This window comes from Harpia harpyja, chromosome 6 (genome assembly GCF_026419915.1).
Source record: "Harpia harpyja isolate bHarHar1 chromosome 6, bHarHar1 primary haplotype, whole genome shotgun sequence".
Classification (NCBI taxonomy): domain Eukaryota; kingdom Metazoa; phylum Chordata; class Aves; order Accipitriformes; family Accipitridae; genus Harpia; species Harpia harpyja.
This window is the reverse complement of record NC_068945.1, coordinates 54,628,508-54,648,532: the sequence shown is the minus strand read 5'-3', so window position 1 is coordinate 54,648,532 and position 20,025 is coordinate 54,628,508. Positions and strand designations below refer to the sequence as shown.

Here is a 20,025-nt window from a genome sequence, read left to right as displayed (position 1 = left end):
TTCCCTACAATTTTCACACATCTCAGACCCCGGCTGGAGCAACTGAGAAGCTGGATGTCTGCAAAAGCCCTGGATAAATATCTACTCAGATCACTCCTGCCTGTGCACATTTTCCTGCCCAGAAAATCCCAGCTAGAAATACAGGATGCCCATCTACAAGGAGCTGCATTTTGCATGTGTCTGATTTGTGAACAGAAGTCCAGTCCAAGCAAAGGTACCAAAAGACGAACTCCAGATGGTGAAATCTTGGCTGATGCTTAGAAAACACTTGTAGTGCTGATTTTTCAGGTTTCAGTGGAAAGGGTTAAGGGGATCAGTGGAGGGCAGGATACTTGGCTGGTAAAGATGAAAAGGCAAAAAATTTTAATTTTAAATATAAAGAGTGGGACAAGTTGCTGCATCCTATTATTAACAAAATAGAGCCTGCATCTATCACATCACAAGACACACAAGACATCACAAGTACCTCAGGCTCATAGCGAATCGTGATATCAAAGTCCATAGCAAAGGGAACGTTGTTAATGGTAAATCTCAGCCCAGCTCCGCTGGGAACGCGGGTGAAGCCAGGTCCTGTCCATGTGACAGACCGACTGGCGCTGGGCTGTCGGAAAACCACCGTCACAGCCGAGTCCTGTCCAAACTGCATTGCACCCTGCAAAGACATACTGACATTTTCAACAACATACAGTCAAATTACAAAAAAACAAACTCAGAAAAAAGAAAGGAAATATTTTTGCCATGTTGTTTACTTATTTCGGCCACCAGTCAGCCTCATTTTCTGAACAAGCTTGAGATTGGCAGTTTGAGAACTGTTGCAAATGTAGGATGTTTAGGGTCACATATAAAGAAAAGTTTCCTATAGCTTTGCAACAACAGCAATGAGAGGGACTAGAATAATCCATCCATCTCTGTATATTTGGTATCTCCAAGATTTCACATTGCAAACCTTAAACAGATGAAGTTTGATTTCATACATGGCTAGACTTTTCATTATAAGCTGAATAAATATCAATACTTACAGTGACAAAGCTGACAGCATTTAAATGCAGTAGGTAGCATGTTAATGTCCTGGTAAACTTGTTGGAAAATGGAAAATATTAGAAATATCTTGCAAGCAAAACAACAACAAAAAAGATATTACCTTTCATGGGGAGTCTTCTCTTCTAAACAATTAATTGAACCTGAGTTTACAGTGGCACTGGACATAGCAGAGCAAACCTGTCAGTGTGAATTGTAAAATGTCCAGCCCAACTTTGTAGCAGAAAAATTGATTTAATTTGTGTCAGGATTGTAACATCTAGGACTGCAAATCCCACGTGCTCAGACATTTCCTTGCCCTCTGTTGCAAAATAAAATTTTAGTATTTGGTGTAATCTTAAGTAATTATTCAAGTACCAATTTACCTGTTTCAGTCCAGATTTTCTTACACTTCGTTTCTTGCTCCTGTTTAACACAATCTTTCCATTTTCAATCACGAACTCATAGCCTTGCTTCTGGAAGTAGATGTCACACCTTGGAAGAGTGCTTGGTTTAACCTATGAAGGAATGAGAGAGGGGCAGCAGGGGTAGGTAAGGAGCTAAATGAAAATCCACATTCTTAAAACAAGCTCTATTCTCTGCTGGGTGAAACGCTAAACTATGGCCCAGCAGCTGCTGGAAACCCTTTTCCCGCACTCCCTTAAAATTAACTTGCACTTCCTCTCATAAGCTATGTCCCAGACATCTGTTTTCCATTTCATTATTGGACTGAAGGATGATTACTGGTTGTGATTATAGCTAAATATTTGCGGATGTGACCTGCAAATAAACATTTTTTTATTATTCCTTCTCTATAGCTTCTGGACAACACATCACAGAAGAAATGTTAGCAAAACCATAGGCAGCAGAAGGGATGCATTCCAGACTTGTACTTTGCGTGGGGAACAACTACCCCCATGTTGAGGGGGAAAAAAAATAAAATTAATTTTTCTAAAAACATTACAGATGGATGCCAAATTCTTGAGGAAATTGGGCTACAATCAGTGCCATTATATAAGGCAGCAAGAATGCATCCAATGGAGCAGAGAGGAATTTGATTCTTCCCTGTTGGAGATTCCCAGAAATATCACAGTTCGTGATAGCTGTTAGCAAGTCAAACACCTTCCTCTAACTTAAATAATTAAATTAATTTCTCTAATTCATGCTAGAGCAGCCAGCACTTGAGGACCAGCAAGCAGAGCTTTGCAGGTCACACCGTGCTGTAGCGACTGTCCCTTGGTAACAGCCACAGTTATGGGATAGTCATGTCCACGAAGAACAAGGATGAACAGAGGATGGTCAAGGGACTTGCTTTGTATTTTCCTGCTAAAGAGCCGCTCCAGCTGCTCTCTGAACAAGGGCTCCTCTCCTCAGCCACGGCTCCTGTGCCACCACTGCATGAATCCCCTCTCAGTATGACACCTAAAAAGCCAACTACGTACCAGGGGTGCAGAGCCAGAAAGGGTCTTTGCATGCTCAGCTTCATAAATATAATAATCCAGGGGTAAGAAGAAGTAGCCCGGGGCTGGCTCGTTACACTGGCGGCTCACAATGTTGGGAAGACACTTGCACTGACCGTCCTTCGGTGAGCACCTAGGGTAAGAGTTGGTAAAGGGAGGACGTCAGAGTGCGGCATGGCTGGGTCCTCGCAGCACGAGAGCAGCTCAGCTCCACCATTGTTTCAGCTTTCCTTCGTTTCTTCCATTGTCGGATAGCCTCCCCTATTAAACTTCTTCCTACCACCCACCCCTCTGTTTCTGATGCTGAGTTTATTCAGTGCTACTTTTTCATCACTTAGGAGACATGAGATGCTTTGTCTTTGTCCATTCCATACCTGAAGCACAGATCCTTTTGTTTCCTGAGCATCCATTACTATCTATTCCTGTAGCCATTTCTTGCATCTGTTTCTATATCTGTTACTGTATCTATCACTATTCTTAAGCATCTGTCATCTGCAATTTTGGAGGCAAGACATGAGATCAGAAGGACCTTTGATTTGATGTGATATGGTAGTTTTCATATACACTCTTATTTAATACATCAGATGATTACTAGCTTTGATTTACCTGCTCACAAGGAGCTGCTCTACAGCATCAGATGATGTGCTCCTATGTCTGAAGTCTAACAGCAGTAGTGAAGACCCCTGCCCAACAGACTTCTGGAGGAGCCCAACTGAAACCAAGATTGCTTCTAAAATTATAGATTTTGAATAGGAGCCAGTACGTCAGAAAAAATTAAGATATTTCTAGCTTTTAAAGTAGATGTAGGAAGCTAAGTTAAAAATGTCACCTCTAATTTCTATTCATATTAGGGCCTCTGGTTCTCTCAAGCCATGCAGTTTATATTTTATATTAAACAAAACTTGGCTCAAGCTGATTCAAAGTTGGCTTCAGAGGAAAAAGGAAAATCCCCTTATCACTAATAAATTTCCAAGATCCCAACCCGACTTTACCCTGTTTGTATATGATGAAATTACATCCACAGTCTATTTTCCCATTTGTACCGAGACTCTATTAACCTAATCAGAAAATCTAGCCTAAAAGTTTATACAAATTAAAACCAAGAAAGAACTTGAAGGACATTAACTTACAAGTTATTCTGGGATCCACCAATATCACAGTCACATGGAGAACAGCCATACAAACTGTTACCAAGACCCCAGTATCCTACCTGGGATAAAAAGAAAGTAAAAGATTTTTTACGGCAAATATTTAAATATGTAAAGCACATCAGAACTTATTCCCCTGGGTGAATGATGCTCTAGAGCACTACTGTCCTGCTGCCTGTCCTTGGCCATGGGAGATTGTTTCTCTTACCAGATTGCATGGGTGCTCAGCCACTGCAAGAAGAGCCAGGTATTTACCCATTTGTGCAAGCAAGTTGCTCTGTAAACAGCAAAGATGGCCTGAGAACATGATTTTGCATTTCCTTTCCTTCCTGGAAGTGCTCCTCCTAGTGCAATTTGATTGCACAAATGTTTGCAAGCAGTAAAAAAGATCAAAATGTGTCAATGCAAAATGGGAGCATACAGCTGTGAAGTAATTTTGAATTTTGACTAATTGTTTACTTTTCTGGCAATGAAAAGGTGGGGAGAGAAGACTTCTAAAACCACATGCAGAAGTAATAACAAAAACTGAGTACGTACAACGCATTTTTCACAGCGTCGCCCCGTGGCAAACCGCTGGCAGAGGCAGTCTCCTGTGGCAGGATCACAGAGAGAGAAGGGCAAACTGCCGGAGGGATCACAGTTGCAGGCTGCAGGGAGAGAAATGCACAGTTACCTCTGCAGGCCCCAGTAATGGCAGCGGGACTAATGTTTGCTTTAGATGTGGCATCAGCAGGACAGGCACTCTCTGTCCTCCGGACAGATACTCTGTAGATGGCCGTGCCCTGGCACCCTGCAGCCCTCAGGCCGCCCTTGAGGAATGGACCGTTTCCTCGGTGGGTACCCTCTCTGGGGGGAGCAGGGGCACTGGCAGAAATCTGGTGCAGTGGTTTGCCGTGTGCTGTGTGCTGATCTGCACTGCACAGTTCTTGCATGTTGCTGCATACCATGCTGTGAGCATAACGTGCTCACAAATCTACAGTGCACCTGAGTAGGGGCAGGATGTGTTTTTCAGCAAGCCACTCTCAGTAACGGCTGGCTGGAAGCTGTTATGGCAAGGCAGCAGCTCCTGCCATCTTGACGCTCCACCGTGCAGTGCAGAGTCCAACTATCCTAACAGCCCGTCTGTGGCTTTTCATTCACCCTTATGCTGATTTTGATGCTAAAATACTTTTCATGTCTTTTAATCTCCCTTTTCAATTAAATTGCATATTTAACAATCCTTCTATTAACAACAGACTGATCTATTATAGTATACTATGTATGCTGCAAGTGATTTTGCACCTTTTCAGTTTCAGATGCTGCACTAGGAACATTAAATTACATTGACATTAAATTATAAACTGGGTATTTTGTGAAGCAGGTAGTGCATTAGTGTGCATCTGTGCGTTCAACTACCTCCATCTCTTAAAAATGCTTTGGAAAGAAGAATAAAAGAGGTGGTTTACATACGCTGGCAGCCCAGAGGGTCACTGCTGCTCAGCCCGTAGTAGTTGTCCCTGCACTTGTCACAGCGGGCACCCTCCACATTCTCCTTGCAAGGGCACCGGCCTGCGACTGTTCCCAGAGCAGGATCTGTGTGGCTCTCGCACACGCCGTTGTGCAAGGTACCTTCTGGGTCACAGTTGCAGGCTACAGGCATGGTCAAGGAGACACATAAAAAAGCACATTTAGATATAAGCATGAAAACACAATTATAGAGCTGCTGGTAGGCACAGATTCAGGATTCTTGTAAAGATGAGAGACATTCATCTGTGCTCGCTGTGTTGGATGCTTTACAGTTAATGCACAGCCACTGTGCAGAAATATTATGAGAATGTTTCCAAGATGTGCTTTTTCTCTGGAGGAGAGTTACAGTCTTCACTGTGGTAGAAATACACCTTTGCTTTGGGTAGAAATAGGCATCAGTCATCTATTCCCTACCCTCTCCAGAGTACCTGGGGAGGAGTGGGCCCCATGCTTTCATGAAAGCTGTAGGGTTGCAGGGGTACCACACATCAGCCACCTCCTCAGGTCTGATCTGAGTTGGTCATGGCTGAATTATTTACTGGAAGCAATGGATTCGGCATGGGACACTGCCTTCATGATGCATTCTGTTTTTCCCTAAGGCACTACCCAATTCTCACAGCAGAGCTGACATCTACCACACCACTCCCCTGGGTAATCACCCCTTGGCTCCTTAAGGACTTTTCATGTCAAACAATTACTACAATTAAATTATACTCAGAGCATTTTTCCCATTCTATGTTAGCACTGAATTTAGCTCATCTTTCAGAAGAAGGGCTTTTATGCCTGAAAGACTATTTTTCCTGCATATAGCAGGTATCTAGCAAAAGTTATTACTTCTGCCTTCATTTCACACCTCTTCTGTAATCCCTGACTATCACAGAAGCAACAGCACTACTGCTATTCATATTTATTGTCCTGGTTTCAGCTGGGATAGAGTTAATTGTCTTCCTAGTAGCTGGTACAGTGCTATGTTTTGGGTTCAGTATGAGAAGAACGTTGATAACACACTGATGTTTTCAGTTGTTGCTAAGTAATGTTTAGACTAAGTCAAGGATTTTTCAGCTTCCAATGCCCAGGCAGCGAGAAGGCTGGAGGAGCACAAGAAGCTGGGAGGGGACACAGCCAGGGCAGCTGACCCAAACTGGCCAAAGGGGTATTCCATACCATGTGACGTCATGTCCAGTATATAAACTGGGGGGAGTGGGGCTGGGGCACCACCACTTGGGAACTAACTGGGCGTCAGTTGGCGGGTGGTGAGCAATTGCACTGTGCATCACTTGTATATTCCAATCCTATTATTATTATTATTATCGTTATTAGTTTCTTCCTTTCTGTTCTATTAAACTGTTCTTATCTCAACCCACAGGTTTTACTTTTTTTTTCCCCGATTCTCTCCCCCATCCCACTGAGTAGGGGGGAAGTGAGCAAGCGGCTGCGTGGTGCTTGGCTGCTGGCTGGGGTTAAACCACAACATTTCTATTGATGTTGTTCAAGAAAGATGATAGCCCTGCTGGATTTCTACGCTCAGTTTAGCAATGAGTTGGAAAATGCAGCTCTTTTTACAATGCTGGTTCAAAGATGCTGTCATGCAGCTACTTTATAAGGCAGTTTGGATATTACAGGTTTGGTAACATTTTTACAACTGTATGAATGTTTAAGCATGGGAATGCCATAGGATTCAGAGCAAAGAGAACTAGAACCACCCTGTTTTGAGTCACTCTTACAGAATCTAAACAAGGGAAGCTTACGGAGGCATGCCTGAGAATCTGAGATGTCTTTGAGTGGATCCCGGTAAAAGAAACGTTTGCACTGGTCACAGCGTTGCCCCATGGTGTTGTCCCGACAGTCCTCACAAACACCACCGCTGACCCCGCCACTGGCCTGGTACACAGCCATGTCAAAGTGGCATCTGCCAGAGTGGCCGTTGCAGTTACACCCTGAAACCAAAACAAACAGTGGGGTATTTCGCACCACAACTCCTATTATTGTGGTCTTGTCACCATTGCTGCCTACCATTAACACAGGGTTACTTGTTACTTGTATGATTTCAGTGCGCCAGCAAGATTATAGCTTCCCAGGCCTTGTGCTTTACAGCTGGGGGAAACATTGGAGACTTAAGACAGAACTGGGCCCGACATTTGGAAGAGTGCCCATGCAGATGAGTGTGCCTGATACGCAGTGGGGAACACTGCTCCACTGAAGAAAGATCTAGCTGAGTATTTGTTACAGATCCTAATACATTATTCTTGTATATCCTACATTACTCATTATTGTGGAAATAAATAATTTAGCTTTGCAGAAATAATTAATTTAGCCTTGTCAAAATTCTTCTTTCATTCACAAGAAAGACCCTATGCAAACCAATGAATGATCTTTTTTGTATTAGTTGCTTTTTCTTCTCTTTATTATTTTTTTCTCTTTATGAAAAATAAGAACATAAAACAGCTCTCCTTCTTGTAGGGCAACACAGCACCGATGGATACAGGAATCCATCTATTTTTCTAGATGAGGCATGGAAAATCTCCCTCCCAGAAACCCAGCTATCCCATTATGCATTGGGCTGGGGTTGTGCTACACCCACCCCCCAGCTATTAAAAAGGAAAATAATATGTTTGAATTACGTTTGCAAGCATTATCTTGTGTCCCTTCAGCTGGCCTCCAGGGAGCATCATTGTAGAAATCTTTACATCTTTCACAAGACAAACCTTCAGTGTTATGGTGGCAGATACATCTCCCATGGACCTGCAATGTGGTGAGAACAGAAAGGAGGTAAGGTGACAGGAGAGGAGAGTAGAGGAGATACCTGCTCGAAGTATGCCAGCAAGATCAGGATAATTCAAAGCTCTTTGGCTCCCTCAGCTGACATAATTCTCAGTTATTTGAATAAAAGGTCTGGAGAATGCCTGCAAACTTTAACCAAATAGTTTTAAAACCACTGAGCAACATTTAGAAAAAAGTACTTCTAGAGATATCAAAGGAGACTTCAACCTTTTAAGTTCTCTCTCTCTCCCCCTACATGTCTCTATACTGAGATACACATTTTCCAGGAGAAAAAACCTCTTGTTCCCAGAGCGAAAGAATTTGCAATCGTGTTCCTGAATTTTTTAATAATCCGTTTTTCATGGGTTAGCTTTGCATTATCAGCTATTCTTTGTGCCAATGCCTCCTCTCCTGCTGCAGAGCCTGGAGCCCAGCTGGAGTGTGGAATGCACCCAACAAGTGGCCATTCAAGTCTGCACACACCACAGGCTACTTACTGCATTACATTTGCACCATTACAGCTCTGGTATTTTGCTGCTATTATCAACATGTCTTGTCCCAGTTGCTTTTGAAACACCACAGTAGTGCCAACAAAGAGACAGCTTCTGAGCAATCCAGCCCAGGATTTTAAAGGAAGAAGCTGTATTGAAACATTTTACAACTTGGAGTTGCAAATGGTCAATCCAAAGATCATCAGAGATCTTCCTTGCTCTCCCTCCCTCCATCTCTTCCTTTCCCCAAAATACCAGGTAGGGACTGCCTTTGTTGGAGACAGCATGAATGACGCACCATCCCAGACTGATGGAAAACATCTCCCCGCAGATTCTGCACGGGATCACACTGGCTGGCGTGGCCATTGCAAAAGCAGCTGCCCCGCACAACCATCTCATAGACAGCGTAGTAGTACTTCTCGAGGGGATCACTGTGCCTTCTTCCAAGCAGAGCATCCCCAAGGGTGTGGAGTTTAGTAAAATTGATCCTTAGGTTTGTCAATGTAATGAGCTCTGGAAGGAAAGAAGAGAAATCAAGAGCCCAAGTTCACTCGAAAATGAACAGTATGAAATCTTCAGCTTGGATGAGCCATCCAAGAATTCCCCCATACTGAAGAAACAGTGAAAATGATCTGATATTGGCCGAGACCAGTAACCCCTACAGTGCCAGGGCATGAGCCCACTCCTGGCACACAGCTGCGTAAGCATTAGCACCCTCCTTGGTATGGCTCTGGCTGGGGCCAACCTGTATTTTCCCAGCCACTGCCTTTGTGGGTTCATGTACACCTCTGGGACTGCTCCCAAAAATCAGTGTGGGCTGGGCCACCTGATCCCAGAAGAAAAGACAGTTTAGCTGCATGGATGAGCTCTGCAGATCTGTGCCATTTGCCCTCAGGGCTGGAGAACAAGATTGGCCCATTTTATTTATTAATACAGATATCTCCCTAAGATCTTTAGGTACCTAATTTTCAACATCATTGACTTACACCAGCTGAGCTGTTGACCCTTTCAGTGTACAAAACAAGCAACACCAGCAAAGTATCTCTGGAGAAAACCTGTACTGTCCATACCTTGGATATATGGCACATATGGATTTTCTATTTCAAAGCTGGGATCCAAAGCTTTTAAAACAACCTGAAAAACAAATTAATACAGCTCTCTAGATCACTGAAGCTATTCTTTTTGGATATAAAGACTGTCACCTGAGACCCATTAGTTACTAATGCCACTTTACTGACCCCTTAAAAGAAAAGAACAAGGCTGTGGCCCTGATTCAGCAAGTGCTCTCACCCTTTCAACCTGGCCTTGGCTAAGCAAGGCAAAAAGAGCTTTTGGTGGATTGATGTGTCAGGAGGAAGGACAATCAGTGCCCTAGAGTGATGTAGAGATGGATGAGCACCTACCAAAGGGATCAAAGGACAGGCCCCTGCCTTTAGCGTAGAGGCTGATGGAGAGTAAAGATCTCTTATGAGGGGGACTTCCATGTGAATTTGGAAACCAGGAAAGAGCACTAGAAGGTTTTGTACAAGTTGTTTTATGAATTCATTTGGGTGTGAAACTGAGGGTGAAATACAGTGTTTGTCTTTCCCTCTTACTTCAGTAAAGTCAATAGCACTTCATGTCTCAGAATCTGTGCAAGTGGATCTGATGGATACAGACGAGAGACCTTCAGCTCCAGAAAAATAACCACATATGATCTGAACTCATACAAACACAAACACTTGGTAATACCTCGCCTTCAGTGGAGGGCTCGATGTCTGAATATCTTGAATCACAAATGATGTCTCCCACACTTTTTGCTGGACCAGAAGAGATGTTGGGAAAAGAAGCTGCACAGTCCTGTGCAAAATACCTAAATGCTTTCCAGGTCTGACCAAAGTCAGTGGAGCGCTCAACCAGCATTGCTGCAGGCCGAAATGTCTGCAAGAAATATTATTTCAAGAATTCCTTAACCAGGCATTGATAAGACATCTCAGGGATTGTTTTATTGACACTCCTGTTTGGGGGATGCCAACAGCTGCCAATTAAAATTCTGTATTTGGGAGCCTGTAGGCTCACTACAGGGCTACTGTGCTGGTTATGTGATTCCCTGAAAAAGCCAGATTCTTCGTTTCAACCGCTCTTTAGCAAAAGGGAAGGGTAACCTTCCATATAGATACAAGACTACTTTCCAAGTAAGGAAGTTTACCATAACAATGTAGGAATTTTGTAGAAAAAAAATTTTTAACTATCTGGATCATAATGGATATGCATGAGAAGGCTGAACTAAATTTGAAAGAGCAACTGCAGTTCAGAGATGTCCTAAATTTTTAGGGATTAATTTTGCAATTTAATTTTTTTTCAGCTTTAATTCTCAGATTTATAGAAAATAGGACCAGAAGGCACATGAATAGGAAGCTATTCAGTCTATCCTCCTCCCCTAAGGCAGGATCAACTATAACTTAACCATACTTGACAGGTGTTTATCTAACCTGTTCTTACAAACCTCTAAAGATGGAGCTTTCACTGCCTCTCTAAGCAGATTTATTCCTGTGGTTAAGTAATTAGTGTATAACATTACATAAAAGCTCTGGTAAAAGATGTACCTTAAAAGTCAGGATAAGATGGCTGAACTGGAATAAAGTTTCTAGGTCCAGTCTAATGCTGACATGGTCAATGCCTGAAAAGAGAATGAAAATGAAGAGTACAATGCGCACATTGGAGGGGTTGCTGAGACAGCTTTCCCATGGGGAATTTCAAGAGGCTTTTCCAGCACAGCAGCTGTGCTCTTTAGAGCATCACCTGTGCACAAACTTGGTGTGCAGCTGGATCATTCTCTTGGGGGCAATGAGATGCACTGCCTTTCCAGCACTGGCACTGGCAATGTTGCATGTCACTGAGACTGCAGGAGATGGTTAAAGGTCCTGTTCAGATCATTCAGACTGTAGGTGATGGTGATGGTAAGGTTCTGGATTTATATCTTCCTGTATCCAGATAGATTTTTTTTTAAATCCATCCAAATTTTTTGCTTATTTCTAAGAAAAAACCAAAACTCAATAAAAATGTGGTGTTTTCTTCATGCTAAACAGATCTGTTAAACCCTTCTATATTCCCAGACCTGAAATTTGTCATGAGCAGAGCTATTGCACCAGGCATCTTCCAAAATTGCAACAAGTATGAAAAAAACCCCCACAATTCACACATTCTCTGTAGAGAGTTGCAGGAGCTCAGCTGATATCCCCATTGTTCACATCTGCATGCAGCATCCCAGAGCTCCTGCTGACCAGGCTGTGCATGAGATCTCATCCCAGAAGAAAGATGGGGAGAGCAAGAAAAGATACTCTAACAGCTGGCCCACTGATTTATTGGCAGTGGCGTCCAAAACTGGTGACAGTTCCTTGCTAAACTCCATGAGAAAACAAGGCTTATGAATTTTTAGTTGGATACCCAAAATAGGGGTAACATATTATCTTAATTTTTCTATGCCTTAATTTCCAACCAGTCAAATATTTTTTACATATTCACCATATGTCAAATAAGATAGAGTAAATGTTATTCTTCCTAGCATGCCTTCACAGAGAAGCTGTAAGGATAATATCTTCATCAGTGACATAGACTGTGGGATGAGTACACCCTCAGCAAATTTGCAGATGACACCAAGCTGAGTGGTGTGGTTGACATGACTGACGGACGGGATGCCATCCAGAGGGACCTGGACAAACTCAAGAAGTGGGCCCATGTGAACCTCATGAGGTTCAGCAAGGCCAAGTGCAAGATCCTACACCTGGGTTGGAGCAACCCCTGGTATCAATACAGGCTGGGGGATGAAGGGCTTGAGAGCAGCCCTGCAGAGGAGGACTTGGGGGTACTGGTGGATGAAAAGCTAGACATGAGCTGACAATGTGCGCTCGCAGCCCAGGAAGCCAACTGTATTCTGGGCTGCATCAAAAGAAGTGTGGCCAGCAGGTCGAGGGAGGTGATTCTGCCCCTCTGCTCTGGTGAGACCCCACCTGGAGTACTGCGTCCAGCTCTGGGGTCCTCAGCAGAGGAAAGACATGGACCTGTTGGAGTGAGTCCAGAGGAGGGCCACAAAAATGATCAGAGGGATGGAACACCTCTCCTATGAAGAAAGGCTGAGAGAGTTCGGGTTGTTCAGCCTGGAGAAGCAAAGGCTCTGGGGGGACCTTATTGCAGCCTTTCAATACTTAGAGGGGGCTTGTCAGAAAGATGGGGACAAAGTTTTAGCAGGGCCTGTAGTGACAGGAAAAGGGGTAATGGTTTTAAACTAAAAGAGGGTAGATTCAGACTAGATATAGGGAAGAAATTTTTTATGATGAGGGTGGCGAAACACTGGAACAGGTTGCCCAGAGAGGTGGTAGATGCCCCGTCCCTGGAAACATTCAAGGCCAGGTTGGATGGGGCTCTGAGCAACCTGATCTAGTTGAAGTTGTCCCTGCTCGGGGGGGTTGGACTAGATGACATTTAAAGGTCCCTTCCAACCCAAACTATTCCATGATTCTATGACACCAGTGAAGAACAACTACAGAGAAGCTTGTGACAAAATTAACATGTGGCAATAAGGGTACTGATAGCCAGGCTTTATTTAATTATTTCCTAAATTATTAGTGCTTTACACTGCAAGCACTATTTTTTAAAATGGATACTTGTGTTTTACCCACTCTGTCTTTATGTATCTGTAGGCAAATGTACCTTTTGCCACAAATCACATTTCCCTGAAAAGCAGACACCCTGTGAAAAATACATGGCCACCGTGTATAACACAGCACTGCCACAGGTCCACTGGCCAGCTCTTAGAGATACTGTGCTTAAAATTTGTCTGTAGAAAAATAGAATTTCTGAAGTCGTTATTGCTACACACAAATAGATTTAAATCACTTAGTATTACTGAATCAAAGAATAGATGCGGTTTTGTTTCATCTCTTCATGAAGGCAACATGGTGAATGCCAAATACATAAATAAATCTCACAGTAACATTTTGCAGTAATATTTTCTCAAAGAAACTTACCATTTTCTGACTGCCACCACTTCTTTTTCCTATCGGGCTCAAAAGTTGTGATAACATTTTCAACCATGTGACTGTTGTGCTGTGTGTAGGGATTATATGGGTATCTGGAATCACAGAGAAAGCACTTCTGTTCAGCCTAGAAAACAAAACGAGCAGAATAAAAGATGAATTTGGTCTCTTCTCTAAAGAGCCAGTGGATGTGCATGTATTTATGCCATTGCAAGACTGGAACCTGTCATGTTGCTTTGGGTGCCTGTGCTTGTAATCACCCAGGCTTTCATATATAAGGGACAAGCCCAAGAAAATCATCATATGCACAAAGCATGCATATAGTAAATGTTGGCCTTGGTTTGCCCAGGTACTCTATAAAAAATACACTTTTTCAGTTGTGGAGAAGAGATCTCAGTAAGAGCAAAGAAATATGTTAAGGTGTTGATTCTGGGTTTAGCTGCCAGAGGGTTTGTTTTGCAAGAGTTTCTTGGGAGAAATTTATTTTTTAAAAGTTGAGCTTTTATTCATGTCTCAAAGGCTGTAGAAACTTTCAGCAAGAGACCGCAGTGAGGAGGCACTGGGGATACAAGAGAGGACTGGATCTTTGAAGATCTGAAGAAGCCTTGAAGAGGAACACTCACTAAATCATTTATACATCTTTTTCATTTCTCTTTTGCACATTTTCTAGCAGGTTGGAGACCCAGCCAGGAGCAGCAGACAGTTGCTGTTGTACAAATGGAAGGCAGGGCTGGATCCAGGCACAATGTAAGTAGGTGGTCTGGGTTGACACCTCCACCCCGACTACTGTCAGTGCCTTTTGTAGGCATAGGGAAACTGGAAAAGTTTAAAAACAATGCAAAGGAGGAAAATCAGGATGTCAATAGGATGAAAGGGTCTTGTCTGAAAATGTGATAAACAGAAGACAAAGGTGGCAATGATTAGCCATATCTCGATGCTGAATGAGAGGCCTTTGTCTGCAAAACGGCTTTGAAAGTGAGGAGGGGGATTGACTAGGAGACGTAAGGACAGGTGACAAGGTTAACATGCTGGGCTGGGAGATGACCCGTGCTGAGTCATGCAGACAAGTCCAAGTAACATGCGCTCGCAGCCGGCAGGGCCACAAGGCAGCATACAGCAGTGGCTGTGCCAGGGGTTCCCCTGGGTGGGGAGGGGTGGCTGTGCTACGCAGACAGACTCTACGAGATTTGGGCAGAGCCTGAGTGCAAGGACTCAGGGATAAGCCAAAGTGGAAGGTGATGCCCAAGCTGTGTGCCTGGCTGGCAGGAATGCTGGCAGGGAGAAGAGGGGATGACACAGCACCCAAGAGGGAGCTGAAAGAGGAGGCACCGATTCGGTGCCCATGGCTGGGAGGCTGGCAGGGATGCTGCTGAAAACAGAAAGTGTAAGTAAGTCAGCGGCAGGAGCTGGGCTGGAAACAACCCAGAAGGGGATGGGTGGAGAGGCACCCCGCTCAGCTCACTCAGGATCTACGGAGAAGTATTAGGAATGGTTTGCACATCTGTGTATTATGAAATCACCTGGGAATTATTCACATTTAAATACATAAAGAGATACAGATTTACAGGTATGGTACAATTCATGTCTTTTAAACGTTACGATAAATATATATTATTGTCCTGGTTTTGGCTGGGATAGAGTTAATTTTCTTTCTAGTAGCCGGTATAGTGCTGTTTTTTGGATTCAGTATGAGAAGAATGTTGATAACACACTGATGTTTTCAGTTGTTGCTAAGTAGTGTTTATACCAAGTCAAGGATTTTTCAGCTTCTCATGCCCAGGCAGCAAGAAGGCTGAAGGGGCACAAGAATTTGGGAGGGGACACAGCCAGGGCAGCTGACCCAAACTGGCCAAAGGAATATTCCATACCATAAGACATCATGCCCAGTATATAAACTGGGGGGAGTTGGCCTGGGGGGATCACTGCTTGGGAACTAACTGGGCATCGGTCAGCGAGTGGTGAGCAATTGCATTGTGCATCACTTGTTTTGTATATTCCAATCCTTTTATTATTATTGTCATTTTATTATTGTTATTATTATCATTATTAGTTTCTTCCTTTCTGTTCTATTGAACTGTTCTTATCTCAACCCATGAGTTTCACTTTTTTTTCCCGATTCTCTCCCCCATCCCACTGGGTAGGGGGGAAGTGAGTGAGCGGCTGCGTGGTGCTTAGTTGCCAGCTGGGGTTAAACCACGACATTTACATTCAGTCATTCTATACCACACTTCGTATACACTTGACAAGTGTACGAAAGTACAATATAGAAGACGAGACAGAAATACAAAAAATACTCTGTCACCTCATTTCACAAAGCTTTGGTAAGGAGAGCTCAGGTTATCAAAAGCATTTGGAAGGACTGTGCACACCCACTCTCTGGTTTATATAGATGCATACAATATGATACTCAGTCAACTTATGTTTAAGTTTGCTCCATAAAAATCATTTTGTGCCCCAAAGGACAAGCATGTGCATGTCCACATAAGACAAGTCTGGCAGATCCCATTTGCCTCTGAAGTGTGCAGCTTTATACTCTCCTCAATACTGAGTCCTCTTTCTTTTCCTTTCAAAACATGTGGAAGTAGTAAATCCAATCACAGGGCTAAAAACCATTTAACCTACATCTAGAAATAATAAGACACATTAAAGACTGAAAATGATTTGCAGTGCTTCTTTTCAAACACAAAGCAGTTGAACTCTAATTTTTTTCCAAACTGAATTTTCTCTAAGACATCCCAGCCAAGTCTTGGCTCTTGGTAGCTTGCCGTGTTGACTAACACACACTTTCACAAGTAAGGTTTGCTCTCGTCATGATGCCTGACACAGGTCATCAGGAGGGGAACTGAGGGAGGAAGAACTTTGCTTTGCAAGATGCAAGATCCAAAGCTTCCTGGCCTGCCTCCAGCAAAGCATTCAAAATGTGCTAGTGAGAAAGAGAATTGAGTTGAGTGGGACTCTGATATACTAGAGGTGACACACATATTTAAGGTGAGCTGATAGAGCAGAACACATTGACAGAGCATAAGCCTCTATCTCTTGAGCTCTGCAAAGCAGCAGAATTTGTAGTTCTCACCCTCTTCAGGACACAGTCACCAGGGGTCAAGACAATGTTGAAGCAGCATTAAATCACAAGGATTATTGCGGAACAGCTGTTCCTTTTCATGAGTCTGTATTTACATAATTGAAAGGGTAAGTACAGGCAAGTGAAAATATTAATTTTTTATTGCTCTTTGATCTCCTCTTAAAAAGCAAAAATAAAAGGCAATCATCTAGCTAAGGGCCAGAAAGATGATATCTCTGACATGGCTCTTTGTGCCCATCTACCAAGCAGTGCCAAGACTCAGGCTGTTTCAGAAGAGGAAAGAGGTATTTACATTTTGCAGAAAACCGTGGTTGCAATATGTAACTTGGAGAAGTGCTTGGTGCCATCTCAGTATGGCAGAGCTTTACTCTGCAAATGTGTCACACCATTTTGCCAGAAGGTCATAAACTGTAATTATTTTCAATTGCTTATAAATTACGCTGTATTTTATTAACTTCCTCTTCAGTGTAAGCTGGTATTTAGTGAAAATACTTCTATTTGCGACAATTTATGGCCTCAGCAGGGCCAAGTCCTCCAGGACGTGCAACAGGGAATTCCTGTTTCTGCCTGGTGTGGCTCCCGCATGCTCACTGGTCCCCCATAGCCCCCATCACCGTGGCCAGGGAACGAGAGCGATCCCTCTGATCACCCATGTTTTGGATCTGCCTACCCACCCACATGGCCAAAGACTGGACTACACCATTAATTTTTCTTTCTGCCAAAGACGGCTTTCTGCTTTTGTCAACATTGGTCTTATTTCAGATCAGAAGACATGAGAGGATGTGGTGTGAATCTCTTAACAGGCTGCCTCAGGTCTCAACACTGTATGGAATGTCCTCCAACAAAGGTCCATCAAGGCAGTGCCTACAGCCTGCAGGACCGCACTCCTCCTGCACTCACCCACATGCAAACTGTGGTCTTCACCTCTGAGGCATGAGTGGGGAAAGGACTCACAGAGCAAAGCTCCTTCAGAAATCCCTGTGCTTATTTGCATCTCATGGATGTTTCTCCTTCTTGAGAAGTTATGCACCACTGTGGAGGCCGTTTGCTGCCAAACCCTCCATATGTGCTGCAATAAGGCATAGCTTTCCACCAGACTTATGTCACACTGTCTGATGATATTTTAGATAACTCCAATGGAAACTTCCTAGTCTGGGAAAATTCCTTTTACAGATGAGAATATTGTTAGTAAGCAGAGTTCAGTTTATTAAAAAAGAAAGAGCAAACCAACCTCTAGGTAGCCTATAATGCAGTACTTCTGAGGGCTGTTCATTCCACACGTTGACGAGGCTGTTAATTGCTTGCTGCGGCCCAGGAGGAGGTCCCCAACGGCTGGGTGGCAGGACCCAGCATTGCAGTCATCCTGTGCATGCTGGAGTCTTATCAGCACTGAGCACAAAAGAAGATCAGAGAGAGATGAAATTGTTTTGTATACCCAGCAGTATCCTCCAGAAAAAATCAGTTAAATCCCAACATCAGCAGAAAAGTAAATTATCCTTTGCCTGTACTCCTTTTGTCCTTAATAATATCATTTGGTAGAATCTTGAAGAGCTTTGGTCATGAACACACCTGCTGCAAAATCATTACAAAAAGTATAGCTAGCATATTGCAAATCTATGTTAAAATTTAAATTCTCAGCACATTATTGCCCAGTAAACATGGCAATCTGCTATGAGCAATAATTTATTACACTTCCTATCCTGGCATACCCATAGCCAGCACTCCTGCTGCAGAATCATGGGTATTTCAATTGACTCTGTGAGCAGAGCAAGATTTGCATTAATTCTGCTGATTGCTGTTGATTTCCAAGTGATAATGGTGGAACTGAGACCAGGATTGACATCAGGGATCCCTCAGATTTTCTGATGATTTGCAATGAACCCCTTGGTCTGGTCCCAGAACCCTTCATTCAGACCCGATGGAATGGTCATTAATAATTAAACAGAATAATTCTGAATTTGCTAAATAATTGCAGGATATTTTTGTTTATTTTGCCTGAAACAACTTTAAATATTTTCCCCATTATGTTAAGACTTCCCTTAGAGGGCTTGTCCTTTTAAACAAGTTCTGTCCTGAAACCCTGAACAGGAATGGGTACCTTGGAGGCTTTATCTGTTCAGCTTTACTTGGCTCAACTTGTTATAAAAAGTGCAGTTAAAAAAAAAACAATCAATACATGAAGATTCCACAGAACACTAGAAACAGTAATGCAATTACAACAGTAAAAATACAGTATTTTACAGCCAGATTTCAGTCTATGGCTCAGGCTATACTTCAGATTGTGAGTGACGCTTGACTCTTTAGGTATAAAGCAACGCATTAAGTTTGGTTAGCCTGCTCTTCTTTATTTATGCAGATACACACTCATTATTCATTAGCAGATATTGATTGCCCCTTTCAGGACCTGATTCAGACTCAATTACAACATGTATTTTTTCTTTGTACTTAAAGGTTTCATATCACTCATAACTCCTAGGCAGGAGAGTGGGGAATAAGGACTCACTGTCACATGTGTCTTAATAGCACACTTAAAAGAAGCACTCTAACAAAATCTTGGAGAAATATGTAAATCACATGATAATATTTCAAAATTGGCCTGAGTAACTGTAACATCTGTACTTACTGAGGTGTAACAGGATGGCAAGCTCCAGCCTCATGTCTCCCTGTGAAATTCAAACTGGTACCACTGCAAGAGAAGAACTGGTGGGTCACTCAGCACTTTGTCTCACCAAGGCACCCCTTGTGTGTAGGCTTGCCCAGAACTAGCCTTTAATAAAGTGACAGAGTCATAATGAAAATATAAAGATTAAAAGGAAACCCTGGCTTTGATTTTGTTCTAGTGAAAATTTCTCATGAGGGAAATATTGGCACTGGAACAGGGATGAAAGCAGAGGGACACCTCACAAGGGCTTTTGGAGAAGACTGTGAAAACATATTCACACTTAGTATAAAATAAAACCAGAATGCTATCAGCAAAAATATTGTAGTATTCAAATAAAAGCTATTTAATCCTAACTAGATTCAGCAGGGCTGTTTGCAGAGATCTAACTCCTTCTCTGGAGGTTCTTGGTTTTTTTCACTAACTTAAAACAAAGACTGAGGTCCTAATGAAGATGCCACTGAGAAATGCCTGACAGGTGCTATGAATTTTGGCAGAGACAAGATTATAACCGCATCTTAAAGTGTGGTGAAGAAAAACAGGTAATGTCAGTATCAACGCAAAAGACTCGTATGGGGGAATCTGTGTGAACCCAAGGGATGTTCATTGTGGCATTTACTTCACATCCTTCCTCTTCCTACTCACCTGGAGGAAACTAAGGCTTGCCAACACAAAACCTCTGTTGGAAAAACAGAAGGCAGCCATGGGTATAAAAGAAAACCCATCATCCTGCCACAAAGTAGAGCTCCCAAATCACAGCCTGCCCCCCATCTTTGCATCTTCCACCTCCTTCTCCATCTGTGGGCACCAGCAGGGCCAGCGCACCCTGATGCAGCTCCAGCTGCTGCGGCATCCCTGTGTGAGCGTGCCCAAAGTGCCGCTTCCTG

General features: G+C 43.1%; 1 protein-coding gene across 1 annotated transcript in view; it reads right to left on the bottom strand.

The window, feature by feature from the left end:
* LAMB4 (laminin subunit beta 4) overlaps positions 1–19,136 on the bottom strand; it is a 43,480-nt gene extending 24,344 nt beyond the window's left edge. Inside the window, exons 1-15 of the mRNA XM_052790684.1 lie at positions 19,103–19,136; positions 17,711–17,868; positions 13,389–13,524; positions 10,968–11,041; positions 10,114–10,302; positions 9,453–9,516; positions 8,681–8,895; positions 7,753–7,873; positions 6,880–7,068; positions 5,075–5,254; positions 4,163–4,272; positions 3,608–3,687; positions 2,460–2,610; positions 1,404–1,535; positions 467–652 (exon numbers count right to left, since the gene is read on the bottom strand). Of these exons, the coding sequence (XP_052646644.1) occupies positions 467–652; positions 1,404–1,535; positions 2,460–2,610; positions 3,608–3,687; positions 4,163–4,272; positions 5,075–5,254; positions 6,880–7,068; positions 7,753–7,873; positions 8,681–8,895; positions 9,453–9,516; positions 10,114–10,302; positions 10,968–11,041; positions 13,389–13,524; positions 17,711–17,868; positions 19,103–19,136 (2,019 nt within the window). The remainder of the gene's footprint in view (positions 1–466; positions 653–1,403; positions 1,536–2,459; positions 2,611–3,607; positions 3,688–4,162; positions 4,273–5,074; positions 5,255–6,879; positions 7,069–7,752; positions 7,874–8,680; positions 8,896–9,452; positions 9,517–10,113; positions 10,303–10,967; positions 11,042–13,388; positions 13,525–17,710; positions 17,869–19,102) is intronic.
* Between the last annotated feature and the right edge of the window lie 889 nt (positions 19,137–20,025).